The 17352-nt window shown below is 44.2% G+C and overlaps 1 protein-coding gene and 1 long non-coding RNA gene across 2 annotated transcripts; one reads left to right on the top strand and one right to left on the bottom strand.

Moving 5' to 3' along the window:
* Positions 1–3331: 3331 nt before the first annotated feature.
* Positions 3332–16737, bottom strand: NIPSNAP2 (nipsnap homolog 2). Its single transcript, XM_042026068.1, has 10 exons — positions 16588–16737; positions 12927–13066; positions 12799–12844; positions 10058–10152; positions 8141–8211; positions 7662–7802; positions 7229–7260; positions 6031–6125; positions 5188–5271; positions 3332–4483 (listed from the first exon to the last, which is right to left on the bottom strand). The coding sequence occupies exons 1-10, from the start codon at positions 16671–16673 to the stop codon at positions 4419–4421; spliced, it is 855 nt and encodes a 284-aa protein (XP_041882002.1). The 5' UTR covers positions 16674–16737; the 3' UTR covers positions 3332–4418.
* On the top strand, positions 5271–12666 carry LOC121663616. Its single transcript, XR_006015687.1, has 2 exons — positions 5271–5463; positions 10266–12666. It is a non-coding gene; the product is annotated as an uncharacterized LOC121663616 (long non-coding RNA).
* Positions 16738–17352: the final 615 nt, after the last annotated feature.

Below are 17352 nucleotides of genomic sequence, written 5' to 3'. Positions count from 1 at the left end.
CATCACTAAATATCTCTGATTTCATTAAATTATGGCTACAGAGAACCTGAGCTGCCTCAGTTGCTCAACCTGTCTGGGACAGGAGTTGCATGGAAATCTGAGACAGATCCAACGTTCATCCCTGTCCAAGAAACATCTTCAGGTGAGGGACAGAGTGGTTCCCATCCTTCATTAAAACATTCCAACCAAACTCCAAACTGGTGATTTTGTGAAGTGGTCCCACTGTTTGTGGAACTGTTTTGTTTATTTACCAACCCACCCCCATCAGCTGTAAATGGAAGGGAGTGAACCTGTCAAGGAAATTCTGGGAAACTTCAGTCCCTTCCTCTGCCTCCAACGTGGATTAACCACCCTTAAACTCTGCTAGAGTTAAGCCTGACCTGTTCTGAGAATTCCTCTGAGCTCCTGCTGATGGGTCCTGGTTTCTTACGGAGTCTCTTTAGTGTCTGATCCAAGAGAACACACCTGGTAAATGCTGACAACTCTCCTGAGTGTGTTTTTCACATTGTGGGACTTTCATTTTCCTGACTTGTGAGAATCTCACCTGTGAGGATGTGAAAATCTTTACCAGTGTTAAAATACACCCCACCTTCCACTTCCTTCCATCCCCACAACACACAGGAGAAAGATGGGTAAACGTGACATGATTTGTGCTGGAAAAAAAATCTCTGCAGAGGTTTTTATCTTCTAAGTGCTTACAAAGAGTCCCAGTATTTTTCCAGAAACTGAAGTCTGGCAATTCTCTTTAACCCCACCACATATTTCTGGGTGGAACAGAAACAAGTGATGCCCTTACCTTCCCAAATGTCACATTGTCTCATAATAATCACTGCTTTTCACTATTAGCACTGAATTTGCTTAATTTATTATGATTACATCAAGGTGCCACGAGACAGCTGCTGCCCTATTGTTAAAGCATCACCAACAATTAAAGCAAATACTGGATTTGTTCATTCTGTGACATCGTTGGGGAGGATATGGGGGAAAGAGGAGTTAACACAGCCCAGAGTGAGGGGTGCAGCTCTCAGTGATGCTCTCAAAAGGTTTTGGCTTGCAGTTACAACAGCATTTAATAATAGAGAAGAAGGGTTAAAAGAAAACAAATCCAGAACCAGAAAACAAATCCAGAACCAAACTTGTGATGCTTTTTGGAGCAAGGCAGACATGCAAGAGCCACAGAGGATCTGTCAGAGTTTGGCAAACCCCACAAAAGCCAAGGCAGACAATGGCTGGCAGCACTCCCCAGAACTTCTGGGAGTGTTAAAGATGGGCTCTTTGAAATTCTTCCTGAGAAAAGTCCCAGCCAGCTCCCAGGGCAGCTCCTGGACAATCCTGCTTTTGTTCAGGCAAGGCTGCATGAGCAGGGCAAGTCTGAAGTCCTTCTGCTCCCACCATATCTCTGTGCAATCCCCCAGTTAGGAAGTGAAGGAGTTTGTTTGCTGTTTTTTATGGAATTCAAAGGTCACAAAGGAAATAAATCTGACATGGAGCTGATCAGCTGGAGCTCCAGGCACTGGGACACGGCTCAGGGCTCTGAAATTCCCCCAGTGCCCCAGGCCAGGAGCTCTGGAAGGGATGTTAACATTCACAGCAGGAGCTTCTGCCAGTCGGGGCACTATGGAAACTGTGGGGCCGTGCCAGGGATTTCACAACAGCTCTTTAGGTCAGACTGGCTTAGAAAAAAATCCCCCCCTCCCCTTCCACTGGGCAAATACTAAGGCTGACCTCTAGCCCAAGAGGTAGCAGGAGGATTGCTGAGCTCAGTGAGAGGCTCAGCTGTTTTGTCTGTGAAATAGTGGAAAAAACCCAGCAGGGAATAAAGCAGGGTGAGGAAAGTTTCAGTGTTACAGATTTGCCTGGACACATCCCAGCCCAGCAGGGCAAAGTCTGGGGAGCAGCACAGGTCACACAGGGAGGAGCTGGTCTCCAGGTGGGTCTCCTGACCACCTGCCTTCATATAAAGCCTCTTAATGTGATTATTCAATGAGGCAGAATTGCTTTAAACTATAGATTTGCATGAGGGACAGTTTGCAGCCTTCTCCAGGACAACTAAACCCAAGTTTTAATTGTGTTGTTGCAGTGGGACAAGAGTTCAGAGTTGCCAGAGACCCTTCCAGGCCTTGTCCCCCACTTTTCAACCCTTCAGTTCTGAACTCCAGCAGTTCTGCTGTAAGAAATGCTGAGGGATTGCTTGTCCAAGGAAAACTTAGACTCAGCCATGGAATTAAGAGGGAAAATCCCAACAGTGTTCACAGAACCAGGCAAAACCAAGCTCAGGCAAAGGGAAGCAAGGAAAGCTTGGCATTACCCATTTCCATTTGAGTTTACATTGCTATCTGTAAGGAAAATAACAGGAACTATTTAAGCTGCAGGTAAAATACCAGGAATTAACCCTGAAGGCAGCCAGAGCACAAGCAGGAAGCTCAAAATGAGGGGAGGCACATCCAGAACACATCAGGGCAGCTCCAGGGGGAGTTCAGAGCCTGGGAGTGGGTGAGGGACCTGCAACTCTGTGATGTCTCCCCCAAAACTTTGTGGCCCTTGAACAGCAAGAGCCGTGCCAGGCAGAATGTAATTCCTGGTGAAGGTAAAAACCATGGATTGCATCAGAACACACAAAATCCTGCAGCTCCAAAAATGCTTTTTGGTGTTTGCCTCTGGCTGAGATCGCTGGGTGTAAGTTGCAAGGACAATTCTCCAGGGAAAAGAAATCTGGGAGGATGCTGGGAGAGGTAACAAGGACTGGAAGCTGATATTGACATCTCTTTTCTCCTTCTGGAGCTGAAAAGTAGCCCCAAAAGTCTGGAAAAATGGCAGCCCCAGGTGATCTCACTGCTCAGGGCTCATTTGTGAGAAGGATCAGCTCAAATGATTTCCTTGGCTCACTGAGCAACTTTAAGCTGATACAGCACAGAATTTGACTCAGTAAAATCCCATCATCACTTGACAACAGGAGGAAAATATAAACCCAGACAAGAACCAGATCAAATATTGACTTTGTTCAAGAGGAAATTCGAGGGGAGGCACGAGTGCGGTGTATTTCATGAAAGCAGAAACCACACCTGAAAAATGCAGCATAATTTGTGGAGAAAAATGAGAAGGAAAAGTGTTTTGTTATTTATCACCACAGCACCCAGGACCTCTGGAACACTCAGCAAAATGGGATGCGATGGAAAGATTGTCAATTCCCTTTGGAGAAGGAGAGCAGAACATGGGAAATGCTGTCCCTGAACCAGAGATATTGCTGAAATATTCTAAATTTTCCATACTAAACATTGCAAGAGGAGAGAAAACACAGGTGGTGCAATACATAGGAGGTGCCAGCAAAAAGTGAAAATTAAAAGGATTTTATTGACTGATATGTTCTTCCTGAAAACTTCTTGAAATGTACAAACTGGACATTCAGAACTGATTTGTACATTCAGTATGTTACACTGATTCTTGGAGCCACGAGAGAGAGAGAGAGAATATTACTGTCACTTACAGGATGTTCACATCGTTGCAGACACCAAAAAGTGTGGATACATTCTAGTCTAGAAGTGAAACCAAAACAGAACTGGACACCATGGTACACGGAAATGCCAATCCCACTGACCCCACATGCGCCAGCTTCACACACCAACCCAGCCACAGGGAGTGCCACCCCCTCCTCCAAGTCTGAATCAGCACTGCTTATTAAATTCAACCCCTTTTCCCAGATTTCAGAGCTGTTTGGGGAGGGAAATGCTTTGGAGTGAATCGATTCCCTGCAGGGTGTTCAGCCAACCACGTCTTGGCAGTGTCTGTGGGGAAAGCGTGGGTCACCCTGCGTGGGATTAATTCCAGGGGGAGGTACCAAGCAAACGTGTGCTCAGAAATCCTACATATGCCCCTTTCTGGCCATAACCCATCTCCTGCCACACAGGATTATCCCCAATTAATGACTGGAGACAGAGACTTGCTGATTTCAGGCCTGCTCCACCAGGCAGGGGTTATTTCACAGCAACCCCAGAGCTTCTCATTTCGTAATTTGAAATGAAATTCTCCTTTCTCCAGAGCTTCTCATTTCACTCCCATTTTTTTGTTTGTTTTTCAAAGCTGCAGTCATTAAATGCCTCACAGCAATGCTGTTACTGAGCTCTGGGCAGTGCCTGTGTGGCAGGAGATTTGAAATCCTGCAAGCCACACATTACCTGGGGAGCTGTCCCACAGATCTGGAGTTGTTTTCAATTCACCAACCTTTTAATCACAGTCTTGTATTGTTTTTTTCCCCCCCCTCAGAGCAGAAGGTCATGGGTTCTGGGTTCTGAAGAAAAGAGGTCTCTTTTATAAGCTCAATACAGTACTTTTATATTTCAGACTATGATATACAGTGTATACCATAAATTAAGACAAATACTTGTCACTTTATCTATGTAGGCACAAGAAAATCAGTGACTTTACTGAAGTGGAGAAATCTTCAAGGGTATCATGATTCTGGACTCCATCTCCTGAATAAGGGGCACTGAAAAAAAATGGAGAGAGGGTTTTATTTCACTGACAGAGTTCAGCACGTTCAGTAATCATCCCTGTACCACGGTAGTTTTGGGAATAAATGACTTTAATATCATCTCTCTGCTCGTTTAAAGACAAATATTTCCATTCTTTTAACCAAAATGGAAGTGATCCTACATTTTTCTGGTGTAACTTCCTTTGAAATGTGCCCCGTGGAACCCAAAGCTGACATTCTTGGCACACTTCTGGGAGTTTTGTTATGACAGTTTTCTTTGATCTCAAACATCTCCTGGCTTTTAGTTCCAAAGTCTAAATTCCCTTTTCCCAGCAATGCATTTAACAAGGCTCCTGTATTTAATGAAATATTCGAAATAATCATTTAATATAAAGGTAAATTTCACTCTTGGCTCCCTAAATCTTTGGACAAGCATTTACATAAATCTGTTCTTCCACAGAAGCGCTGGTATAAAAATCTAATATTAATGCAGCAATTTCTTAGCACTTGGACAACTTCTCCAACTACAACCAGCTGCAAAATTCACTTTACAGCTCAGTGCAATGTCCCTCTGTGCCCTCACAGAATTAAAACTGACACACAAACACGATTCCCCCTGAGATAAAGAACTTTTTCTCCCAGTGGGATGTGCTGAGGAGCAGAGAGGATGGCACAGCCCAAAGTCTGCCCCCAGCATTCCAGAGGAGTTAATGGGTTACCTGTGTAATAGACCAGTTCATCCCAGCCCGGTTTATGCCACGCTGCATTCCTTATATCTTCCCTGGTTTGCAGGTCTTTGTAAGCTGGGAAAACAAGCACAAAGTGACTCCTTTTCCTTCTGAACAGGAACAGATCCCTTAAAAGCATTCCAAGGAGGAATCAGGAGGCTGGGAACAGCGGGAAGAAGAAAGGCAGGAGTTCTCTGCCAGAAGGAAAAGCTCCCAGAGCAGGACAAACAGAAGGAGCTGGGGAAGAGACAGAATTCCTGGACACAGGTAAGATAATAAGAGCAGGGGTACAGCTGTACATAATATTCTGAATTGTTGGGATATTTAGAAAAAACGGAGTGATTTCTAACAAATTATCATTTTTCAAGCTGAAACAATCCTAAGGTGTTTATAAACATGAATGCACACAGAAAGCCAGAACACCTCCAGGCAGGTATGGAAATAAATGCCTGACTTTTCTGACTTTCCTTTCTGCAGCTGTGGTAAATGTGAGGCTTGAAATGGAACTGTAAAAACCTGATTTCAGCATGAATTGGGATGGCAGGGTCAGGGCTGTGGGACTGAGAGCAAACAGAAGGGGACAGGAGAAACTGTGGCAGAAACAGAAGAAAACATGAAATGTTTATTTCTTGTTTGGTGAAGAATAAATTTGCCTACACAAAAATTTTTTAAAAAAATCAACAAATTAAAAAATCAACAAATTAGGGAAAGAAAAAAAAATATTAAAACCCAATTTGTAAGACGTTCCCTTTGCCTTGTGTAAAAATGTTTCCTCCTGGGCTGAAGCAGTGAAAGAAAAAAGCAGGAAAAAAGCAGAAAAGAACAGGAATTTACCCCAAAGGTGATGGACCATGTAGAGCTGTCCAATCTGGGAGAAAAATCCCCCAACTGCTTCATTACTGTCCTGTCGGAAGCGAATTGCACGAGCCCTGCAGAGGAGCAAAGAGACATCAGAACCTGCAGGTCTGGGGAGGAAATCAGGGAAAACTGGAAGGGAAACAGAGTGGAAGGGAGGCTGGAATGTTAAATTGCATTTGCTGCACACTTCAGCAATTAAAGGTAAGAAAAAAATCTGCAGCACCCTTGTTTTCAGCGCTAAGTAATTAAGATTTACCTCGTCTTGTTACGCATGCATTAAAATTGGAGGCTACATTTACACTAAACTTGGCATGAATCATTTTTCAACCAGATTCAGGATCAAGATAATTGCTGGAACAGTGTCAAGTGGCCTTTTCATAGCAGGTTTTATAACTAAATCCTCAAGTTTTAGTCATATCAGCTTTGCCACATTAATTTTCTACAGATTCTGACTTTTTATTCATGTGGATCTTTGCATAAATAAGATAAATATTTCTCTTGTTGGATCTTATAAAACAGATTTCTTACCAGTAGAGATGTGCCTATTTTATAAAAAAATTCTAAATTCGATTTGTTCAAATGATTGTAATTGAAAAAATTGTATCAATGACAAATCTGAAAATCTAAGTCCTCACCTTTGTCCAAATAATTGAAAATGCTCCAAATTGTTTAACTATCAACCAGCAGAATTGCAAGCACAGTGAGTGTAAATTGAAATAAGGTTAAAAATAAGACAAAATCAGAAGCATATAATCAATAGAAAACTGTCTCAAATACTTCTAACCCATATATTAAAATAACAAATGTGCTGCTCAGCAGCTTTTCAAGCAGCAACTTGACTTTAAAAGCCTGAAGAGCCAAGATTTAAGCTAAAAGTGGTCTTGTGAAAGATGACCCAAGTCTCCCAGAGGAACTGCCACCCTTTCCAAGCAGCTTTCTGCTGAAAATCCATGGTTTTTGCAGCAAACTAAAACAGTTCTGGGAAGCAAAACCAAACCAGAGCGTTGTTTGTGCACAAAATTCCTTTTCCTTTCCTCAAAGGGTCACAGGACTGTCTGACCAGTGGTGCAAGTGCAGCAGCAGCCCCTGAACTGGGGGATTTGGTGGCTTTGGTGCTTTTTCTACACCTGCACCTCTCAACCTGGAGCACACCAGGGCTGAAGGCAACACTTACCAGTAATTGCCCCACTCAATCATTGTTCCAGGCTGCAAGAACAACAGACACTGTTAAAACCGCAGTTAAAAAACCCCCAAAATACAATTTTCACACCGATTCTGTATGGAAACCACTCTGCATTAACACAGTGCCTTCCTTTTGAGTGATAAGAATATAAAAATAATCTCTAATTGTTCTGTTTACCACCTCTTAGTCATCTCTGAAGCATCCCTCAAAGCAACCACAGGGTTTCAGCCCTGCAGACATCAGGATCTTGCTGGAGCCTGCCTTCACTTCAGACCCCACACTTTGAGAGCAGCACTGACTCAGAAATCAGCTTTGATAAGAAGCAGATTTTTCACACAAGCTCAGTTGGCCATAAACACCCTTAGAAGGTTTTAGGACAGCACAGAGCTTCAAAAATAATAGAAGAAATAAAATTTAAACTTACTCTGAGTTGATAAGATCTCAGTTCATAAATATTAGGGCCATCTCTGGGAACAGGTTCATTCCAGAAGCTGAACTCCAGCAGCAGCTGGTTCTTACGGGAGAGGAGCATGTTACCCCTTTCCTTACGGAATTCTATGAATTCCTAAAAAAATAATGTGGGAATTGGGTCAAATTCTTCAACAACAAACAGCAGGACACCATATGGTGGCTTGGATTTTTGGTTTTTTAATGCTATCAGGCTTGTGGGACAGTGAAATCCTTAAAGGAATCTGGATTCTCCTTGGTGAATCTGAGAATTCCAAGGATTTACACGTGATGTCTTCAGGAATTAAACCTGAATGTGACAATAAATCCTTTCTCAAAGAGGTTTCTGGGCTTGTACAGGAAGGGATGAGACACTTTAATATCTAAATCTGCATTTTTTTTTTTGCTCTGCCTGTTCTTTGCTCTCTCCTGAGTAAGAAAATCAGTGGTTTTTACCTTATTTTGACGAAGTTTGCTCATGACCTCATTGAGAGCTGGGTAACCTCCCTCATATCTCCACAAATGAACTGAAACAGAGAAAATTAAACTTTTTCGAGGGATGTCCCAGACCAGTGGTAAATCTTCTGGAAAAATCACGCTATAAAATGCTCTTCACATTACAGAATTATACAAAAACAGAAACCAGGCAGCAGGTTTGAAAACAAGATTTTCATTCATGAAAGCACTACACATTGGGATAATTTAAGGATAATGGCATCATCTGCTTTTTGAAAGGGGTTCTCTTGGAAAATTTTGCAATTTACTCTGAGGGTAACAGGGAAATTTCTGAAAGGACTTTTTGTTGCCATGCTAGTAAGATGTGATGACTTGACATGACTGTTATTGAAATTAAGGTTCAGTTGAAGAGGATGACTTAGTTCCAAAAACGTGCTTTATACCAATTTCATCTAAGAGCAGTGGAGGGGCAGATTTTCAGTTCAGTAAATTACTCCAGCACAAAAGCAAGACACTTTCTGTAGGACATGAAAAACGATGCAAATGTTATTTGTGAGCTCAACATTAATAAAAGCAGAAGATAACTGAACATTAGCCAGGATTTCCCCCACAAAAACAACTTCAGGACATGTATTTATGTTTGTATCTAAATTTTTTACAAAGCCTTCCCTCTGTAAAAAATCAGAACCAACCCCTTTAATAAATCACAGAAAGATGTATTTACAAGCATTTAGTGTAGCAAGGCAATAATTTCACCTCACAGAATCATAAAAAACTATTTTCTCCCCTCTTAAGCAGCTCTGTGCCTTTTCCAAGAGAGCAAACAAGGCTGATGGGAGGCACTTCCCCGTGAGAGCAGATTTATCCTCCTGCTTCTGCTGCCTCAGCCCCGGGGCAGATTTGATGGATCCATCTGATATTAACCCAGCACTGAACAAGTCAAACCCCATAATCTGCTTTATTCCAGTGCTGCAAGAACACTTCCAAGGCAGGCTGGGGATGCAGTGACAGATCCAGCCTGTGTTCATCTGTTACAAAAGCAGCCACTGAGACTTGCCTAAGGAATTCCCATTTCAATTGTCCTCGTTCCCCAATTCCTCTTCAGCTTGCAGGGTTGGCTCTCAGACACTGTTTGGTTTATCTGCTGTTAATTCTCTGCATTTGTTCAGTGTCAATATTGCAATATGCTGGCAGCGCAAGGAGAATTAATGTGTGCAGGAGTTTATTTTTTAAGTAGGAAGCAACAGCACCGATCCTGGCACAACTGTAACAGAACCTCTATGGATTTGGATCTGTGGCTTCCCATTCCTTCCAATTCCCAGGGTGTTTTCCAGGTTTTCTCTCTACATTGGACTCTTTGGAGTTACCTCTGTAGCAGCTCTTCAGTCATGCCTAGTTCCAGTTTGTTTTCATAGTTAGGCAGTATCCTCGTATGAACATGAACAGAAATATTTTTACTTTCCCCCGGTAAAATTTAATGTTAAGTTTACAATGCAGATGGGTTGGAATGATTTGCATTTCATTACCATACAGCAATTACACTCTGAAAGCCTGAGCAAAGCTTTTATACTGCCCAAGGAGGGATAAACTCTGGCTTTGCAAGAGTTACCCTAAAATATTCAGGAACTGTGTCCACAGGACTATATTTTACAAGCATTTCCCCAAAACCTGTTAATTTTAACAACCATCACCACCTGGAAAACAAGAAAATATATTAAAAATGAGACAAAATTGAAGGAATGAACACTTTGCTGTCCAACCCAGCACGACAAAAGCAAGACAAACAGCTGAGAAGTGATGCACACACCCCCTCAGTGGACACACTGCCAACAGGCTTTGAGTGTCAACAGAGATGATTTAAAAGAAGAAACCTGCCAAGCACATGGGTTTACATTGGGTTGTACTTCTATCTCCTACCAGCCTGATCTTGCTCTCCGTACCACGTGTTCCAAGTCCCCACCAGAGCACAAGGGTAGTGTTTTTCTTCATGAATCTTTGGCAGCACCTCTTGACTTGAAAACAAGGAACACAGACACTGGGTTGCATTGCCTTCAGGGAGGCCACAGTCGATATATGAATAACACAGCATCATGCTAGGAACATTCACAAGATTTATTTTGCACAGGAGAAAGCTGAAATATCAAATTCTGCTACGCAGGAGGAAGGTGGCTACACCCTCGTGGAGAATTAAGGTGAGTGTTACTATTTTCTTAGAATCTTTAACAAAGGATTCTTTGGATGAAGGAAATTAGGTTTATCTAAATAATTATGTCTATCTAAAAGGTTATCCAGCACATCAGGAAAACAAATATCAGGATATCTTACAGAAAATTCAGCTTAAAGGGGTGATTTGCTTGAGGAAAAGCTCCCTTCAAGGGGGGGAGAATGCACAGAAATAAGAAAGCACAGTCTTCTAAACCAGTTACACTTGCTGAGCTGAATGAATAAAAATAATGTGATAAATGAAATAATGGCTGTACCTCAGAGTATTGCTTTTTAATTTCAAAAAGCACTCTTACTTTGAGGCAACTTACCCACTAACCAACAGTGAAACTGCCTTAAAAATACCTCCAACACACGATTTCTGGCTGACTGTTCCCAGGATTTCTAACACTCTTTCCAACTTTACAAGTGGCCCACATTAGCAGGAGGAAATTAGGTTTTGCTGATTGCTGACTTGGCCAAGACAGCTTTCCCTGCACTGTGCCTTGATGAATAAGTCAATTAGTCTGGTTGAACTCTGCCTTTTCTGTTTTTCCCCGAATAATTATCCTTCTTCCTCAGTTTGGCTCACAGGCAACGAGTCTCTGCACAGTATCAAGTAATAAAAAGTAGGCTGGGCTGGGGTTGGGAGTCATTAGAGATGAGTTTTCCTCTCGATTCTGCCACTGACTTTCCACACAACCTTGAGCAAATCTCATTACCAATTTGTACCTCGACGTTTTCTCACTAGCCAGTGTAAATAATATGATAAATGACTCTCCAAGGACATTCTCAAGGATGTTTCACCATCAGTTCATTTCTGCAGAGCAGAATGAGGTCCTGGAAAGGCAGCTTTGAAGAGGAATGGTAGATTATAGCATAATTCTACCATATATTGTTGCAAATTAAGAGGAAAAATGCCCACAGAATACCTTTTTAAAAACACCTGTCCCTAATTCTTCAGAAGGGCTCCTTAACCACAGTAATTTCTGAAATACTCTTGTAATTGCCTTCATTACATTATTTCTTAATAACTAATGACTAATCCTCATTCTGATTTGATATAGAATTAACCTGTTCTTTTTTTTGTTTTTTATTTAGAAAGAGGCAGGAGGAATGTTCAGAGAGGCTTAATTTTGTTTATTACTTTACTCAAGTTGTCTCCTTCCCTGAAATACTTCAATTTGCTTTGGAAAGAATCAATCCAACCACACATATTTCATCTGACTGCTGTCAGCAGTTTCTTTCTTTGCTGTTTGTCTCTTTCCTTGAAAACAGAAATCTCTGCTCTCACTCAATGTTTAGGCAGCTCATGAAATACTGCACAGAAGTGGTTCCCTGCCTTGAGTAATTGGACATGTTTATATTCAGCTTTTAAACAGCAAGCTGGCTGAATGCTAATTGTCCTTTACTGTGTATCTATTTTTTAAACAACAAAAAAGCTAAAAATACCTTGATTGAATGTTATTCTAGTGGCTTTTTATGCTTGTACAGCAGGGAAAACTGGGTTATCCAGCCCAACACAAGAAGGCACAAAGGTGACAGATGAGCTGTGCAGCCACCCAGTAACAGCTGAGGACATGAACTGGGAGCTGGGACTTCTTCCCCTCCCTCCAGCCCAGCTGCTGTGCTCACACTTCAAAGCTGGTTGTCGTTATCCTGAGAATGTTTTATTTCACTGGCAAGTTGGGCACTGTCAGTGAGAAAAGCACTGCTGGGTGCGAGGCTCACTCCATCCCCAAATTTAACCACACAGCTCTTTCAGGGCTCCAGAGGGGGGACTGTGCAGGCAGAAAAGGAGTAGTATTTCTGCACTTTCACCCTTAAAGCAGTCCATTTCAAATGGGATTAACTCCTACATGTTCTAAAGCTGGAACTTTTTGGGAAAGCTGTCACATTGGAGGGAATCACCCCGAAGCAGAGACCACATCCAAGGGTTTGTGTAACTCCTTAGGAGCAGCTCAGCAACAGGAGTTGTGAAAGGGACATTAAAAAGCTGAGAGGAAATCAACCCCTGGGTTTGTAACATCTCAAAGTTCTACTTGAGTTTAACACTGGTGTAGTTTTATTTACCAGTGATCTCTCTTTCCCTTCAGTGCAGAGACAAAACCCATCCTCAACCTGGCAGCTGCAGAGGGAATGCCAACATTCCACCTTTCCCTGCATGCATCAGCAACTTTAAGACCACTAAGGGAAGGGGGAAAGCTGTTCCAATAAATATCCCAAAGCTCTCACAACAGGAATCCTCCTCAACTGCAGCTTAGAAAATGACACCTCCAAGAGGAAAGTGGGGTGAACTGAGTAAAGGATTTTTTGCTCTTTCATTAGCATCTATTTAATACCAAATCCTAAAAAAGCAGAATTTTGTCACCTCCCCTCTACACAATTACGATATTTGCCAATTTACACATCAACTCAACATGCCTAAAAGGTGAAAAGAGAACTCACACACTTACCAGAGCTTGTTGTAGGCCTCTAGACATTCAGGTTTGACATTGTGAACTGCAACAACAACAACAGGGACGTGAGACAGGCAGGGACAGAGGGGAGGAATGGTGCTGCTGAGCACAAAGCCATCACTCACACTGGAGTTTGTACAGACTGCTGGTCTCTCTTTTGGCCAGGAGGTTGGAGTGGGCGTCTTTCCTGGGATCGACTTTGCGCACGAAGAGGGATTTTAACCAGCTCTCCTCACGGGCTCTGTGGGCCGAGGAGCCCAGCCCCCTGCAGGGAACAAGGACAGGGCACTGAGCCTCTGGAATTCCCACCAGGCAGGGAAGGCAGCCATGAGTTTAATGCAAATTATAGTATCACAACATACAGTTACATATTGCTAAAACTTCCCACTGAGTCTTTTCCCAGCAAGGCAAAAGGGGCTCATTCCCCAGGGAGATTTCTCATTTCACTAGATACAGTTAACCACACATTATCCATGGTTATTCCCTGCGCAATGGATACTTTTGCTGCCTATTTATCCTCTTTTTAGCCCATTGTCTTTGCCCAGGGCTGGGTCTGCCCTCGTGTGAACAGTCAGGAGTGAAAAAGAAGAAAGAAAACCATGCAGAAGGAAAACTGCATACAGTGTAAAAGGGAAAGGAACTGCCCTGTGTTCCTGTGCAGAAAAATGAAATGTCTTTCAAGAGGAAAAACAGCATGAAAGACTAATTTGGGAAAAAAGATGAGTGGTAGGAAACAACCAGCCAAGAAATATTTCAATTCCAGATTCTGGCAACTGCATCATGTAGGGACACAGATCCAGGCTCTTTGTACAACATCCACGTTTCCCTTGCCTCGAAACACACGAATTTCACTGTCTTTTCTTATCTCATCTTTATTCAGCTTCTCCAAGTACACTTTCCAAATAATACCAGCTCCCTTTACATCAGAGCACACAAACCAAGTGATAACTGTGATTTTTTTTTTAAGTGATGTGTTAAAAGAATTATTCTTCTTTTCCAGATGACCAGGACAGGGAATCTGATGCATTTAACTGATCCTCTACAATGTCTGACAAGCTCAAATGTTTTTGCTTCTTTCTCCTAAGATCACTTCCTTCAATTTGCCTTTTTTTGACAGCCCCATAGTAGCCACTGTGAAGAAAATTAATTCTGTCACAAGCTTCTAGTGAAATTCTAAAGTATCAAATGTGGTATTTATACCACATATATTTACTTGTAAGCTGGAAATTTCAGCCTTTTCCTGCCTCAGATGTCAACTTTTCACCCTTAATTACTGACTTGGAGATGCAGAAGACAGCTGGATCTCCAGCCTAAAGCTTTCTTTCAGGAAAAAAAAAAAAACAGGGAAAGAAAATCTCAATTTCATTTGAGAAAAATATCCCACTGGACACACCTGTATTACACAAAAGCAGTTTTTTACAACAATCCACCTTTTAGTCTGAAAAGAACATAATGACCTGGTTCTGCCCATGGGAGCAGGATGGAGGAGCGGGAAAGTACTTCACAGCAGGGAAACAACAACTGCAGCTGAGATGACCTTAAGCATGAAGAAATAATTTGTAAATACTGGTGAGTTTATTGAAAATGGTGCCCTCCCTGGCCCTGAGCACACACACAAACATGTGGCTGTGCTGGAAGCCAAGCAGCTATTCCTGAGTGCAGGCATTTGAAGGGCATTCCATGATAAGGCTGCTGCTGGAATGGCCTGGAGCGGAGCTTTCTCCGAGCTCAGAGCACAGGGCTAAACCCCACCTCAGAAATCCAAGTTTTGTTTTAAAAAGCTCCCTCACATTAAACCCTCACTGGGCTCCAGGAGGCAGAACTCAACCCCAGCCCTGCAATACTCAGACCTGTAAACTCTCACCATCCCCTGCCCTTTATTAAACAAAGTTAGCAAAGCAGTATTTAGAAAACTACTCTTGGAGGATCATTGTTTGCAGCAAACTTTGAAGATGAAAGAGAGAAATAATCATGATTAATTTCCTAATCATCATTTTTGTGACCTTCAGCAGCAGCAGGAATAAGCTGGAGCTACAGGGACAACTCTTGAAAAGCAAATTTCTTTGCTATTAGGAGAATCTCATGACTTGAATGTTAAACTGCACCTAAAAGTGGAGGTATGCCTAATTTTCAAAACAGTGACAGGAGTAATACTTTACACAGTTATGGAAAATCTTTTCCCCAGCAGCTGGAAAGCTCCTCATGAGCACTGACTAACAAATCACAACTAAATATTCACCTCACTTATAATAAAGGTAACAGGCTAAGTTTATTAAAGCAGATGTTCACTGCACCCAAACTGAGATGCAAGGGCCTGGTTTTTAATCCATATCCTAAAATACCACTGTCATCCCAGACTCCCACAAACCAAGAAGCCCTGAACTGATCACTGGTTCAATTTTGTGGGCAGTGTGTACCCAAAATTAGCTCTGGAGGAGCAGGGAGCCAATTCATGTCTTTAAACAGCTGTGAGCATCAACTTGTCTTTGGTAGCAAGTTCTCATCCTGCAAATATTAACTGTGAGCTTTGCTTTCTTGCTACAAAGGTTGGGCTGTGAATGCAAAAGGCTAAACACTGAATAGCTTGCTTAGATTAGATTAAAAATGTCAGGGAAAATACTTCTTTTCACTTAGCTCCTACTTTAGCACAAAATATAAACTGGGTAGGAGACACCAGGTGAAGTATTTAGATTTTTTAATAACCCATGTCTGCCTGGAAGAGAAAGAAAAACAACCTGTCTATCGTTTGACAGTGTTTGATCTGTGGTCTGAACAAAGTTTATTTGAAACTAAAATAACCCCAAAACATGCACCTCTCAACATACTCCTTGAACAGCTGCTTGCAGGGATGCTTTTAGTCTTGCCTATTCTGAGGCTTGAAGCAGCAGCTTTCCCCGTTTCAAAGAAAGGGAGGAAAAACCGTGTAAATCCATCCCAGCTTGGGAATTCCTGTGTTTCCAGCACCCTGTGCCAGCTTCCTACAGCTGGAAGGTACCCCAGGAGCTGTGTGTGTGTCTGCACCTCGGGCAGCCGTTCACACAGAGATGCAAATCTCTGCACCCCAAAACTTGATGGATGTGCCTCTCTCTGTGCCCTGGCACCAAGACAGGGGTGCGTGCACATCCCAGCTCCCATGGGAAGCACAGATACACCAGCCCTGACTCCCAAGGGGGTTTCTATGTGTGGCTGTGCATGGTGAAGGCAGGAAGATGCCGGGGTGTGCAGTCACGCACCCCGACCCTGAGGAAACATGGATTTTTGGGCTGTGCACTCTGTTGCTTGGAGGAGTTGGGATAGAGAGCTGTTGCACGCCCTGATCCTGGAGGGATAGCGCGGTGCGGAGCATCCAGGTATTTAAATCCCAGAAATACATGTGAGCAGGGCGGCTGGGCACCCCGAAAGCCGTGGCTGTGGGGTGCCCTGTTACATGCCGGGGTGTCCATGCAGGGGCGGGGGGTGCGTGCGGGGATGAGGTGTCGCTGCCCCCTGAGCCCGGCGGCCGGTTCGTCCTGGCAGGTCAGCGGCGCGGCCATCCTCCCACCCAGGGGCGGACTCGGACTCGGGAAGGAAGGGGCCGGCCTTGCGGCCCGTGACCTTGAGGGACACCCCGCCGCCTCGCACTCCCCGCCCCAGGCCCGGCCGCTGCCCCGCCAGCGGGGCGCCATTTCCAGCCTGGGAAGGGGACGCTCTGCGCGGCGGGGCGCCGGGTGGCTCGGGCGGCGCCGGCTCCGCGGGCAGCCTCCCCCGGCGGCCCCGTCCCGCCCGCCTCGCCCCCTCAGGGCTCACCTGAGGGCCAGCCCGGCGCCGGGCGGCAGGCGCGGCACGGCGGGCGCTCCCGCCAGGCTCCGCCGCAGCAGCACTCGCGCCGCCATCTTGCTCCCGCCGCCTCCCTCCTGGGCCGGGGGCTGCGGCCACGCCCCCTGGCGGGCAGCGCCGCCTGCGCATGCGCGGCTGAGGCGGCGCCGGGACCCCTTCAGGGCCCCTCAGCTGAGGGGAGACCCCCGGCCCCGGCTTTGGGGGACCAAGCCAGGTTTAGGGGGACCCAGACCGCTTTGGGGACCGCTACTCAGACAAAGGGGGGCCCCAGCCCCGGTTTTGGGGACCCAGCTGCATTTGGGGGGACCCCAGCCGTAGTTTTGGGGAGGGACACACTTGGATTTAGGGGGATCCCCCCAAGCCCCGGTTTTGAGGGATTCCAGCCCCAGTTTGGAGGCCTCTGGTCAGATTTAGGGGAGTCCCAGCCCCAGTTCTGGGGATCCCAGCCCTGGTTCTGGGGGACACAGTTGGATTTAGGGGACCCCCAGCCCTGGTTTGTTGTTCTCTGAGTACATTTTTCACTCGCTGGCAGCTGAAGGGTTTTCCTCACACCGCTCCGCTATACTCAGAGGTATTTTGGCTGAGGAGGAGGTGTGTGCTGGCATTGAATCCTTAAATAACTTCAAATTAAGGATAAAGTGATAATTAGGGTAATAATTAAAGGGTAGTTCTAAAAGCAACAAGCCAATAAACACAGAAAGCAGTCAATGACTAATCCTTATCATTTCACATAAC

The sequence above is a fragment of the Corvus kubaryi genome, unplaced genomic scaffold (genome assembly GCF_017639235.1).
Source record: "Corvus kubaryi isolate FWS band 111438036 unplaced genomic scaffold, C.kubaryi_AGA036_p1.0 37284, whole genome shotgun sequence".
Classification (NCBI taxonomy): Eukaryota; Metazoa; Chordata; class Aves; order Passeriformes; family Corvidae; genus Corvus; species Corvus kubaryi.
This window is presented reverse-complemented; position numbering and strand designations above follow the sequence as displayed.

What these genes read in the sequence shown, in the direction of transcription:
- NIPSNAP2 (XM_042026068.1), bottom strand. Translation starts at nt 16,673, where the DNA reads ATGGCGGCGCGAGTGCTGCTGCGGCGGAGCCTGGCGGGAGCGCCCGCC. An exon ending in CATGGTCCATCACCTTTGGG is followed by an intron (nt 5,272 to 6,030) that starts GTAAATTCCTGT and finishes TTGTTTTCCCAG; the next exon opens with CTTACAAAGACCTGCAAACC. An exon ending in TGAACTGGTCTATTACACAG is followed by an intron (nt 4,484 to 5,187) that starts GTAACCCATTAA and finishes ATTTTTTTTCAG; the next exon opens with TGCCCCTTATTCAGGAGATG.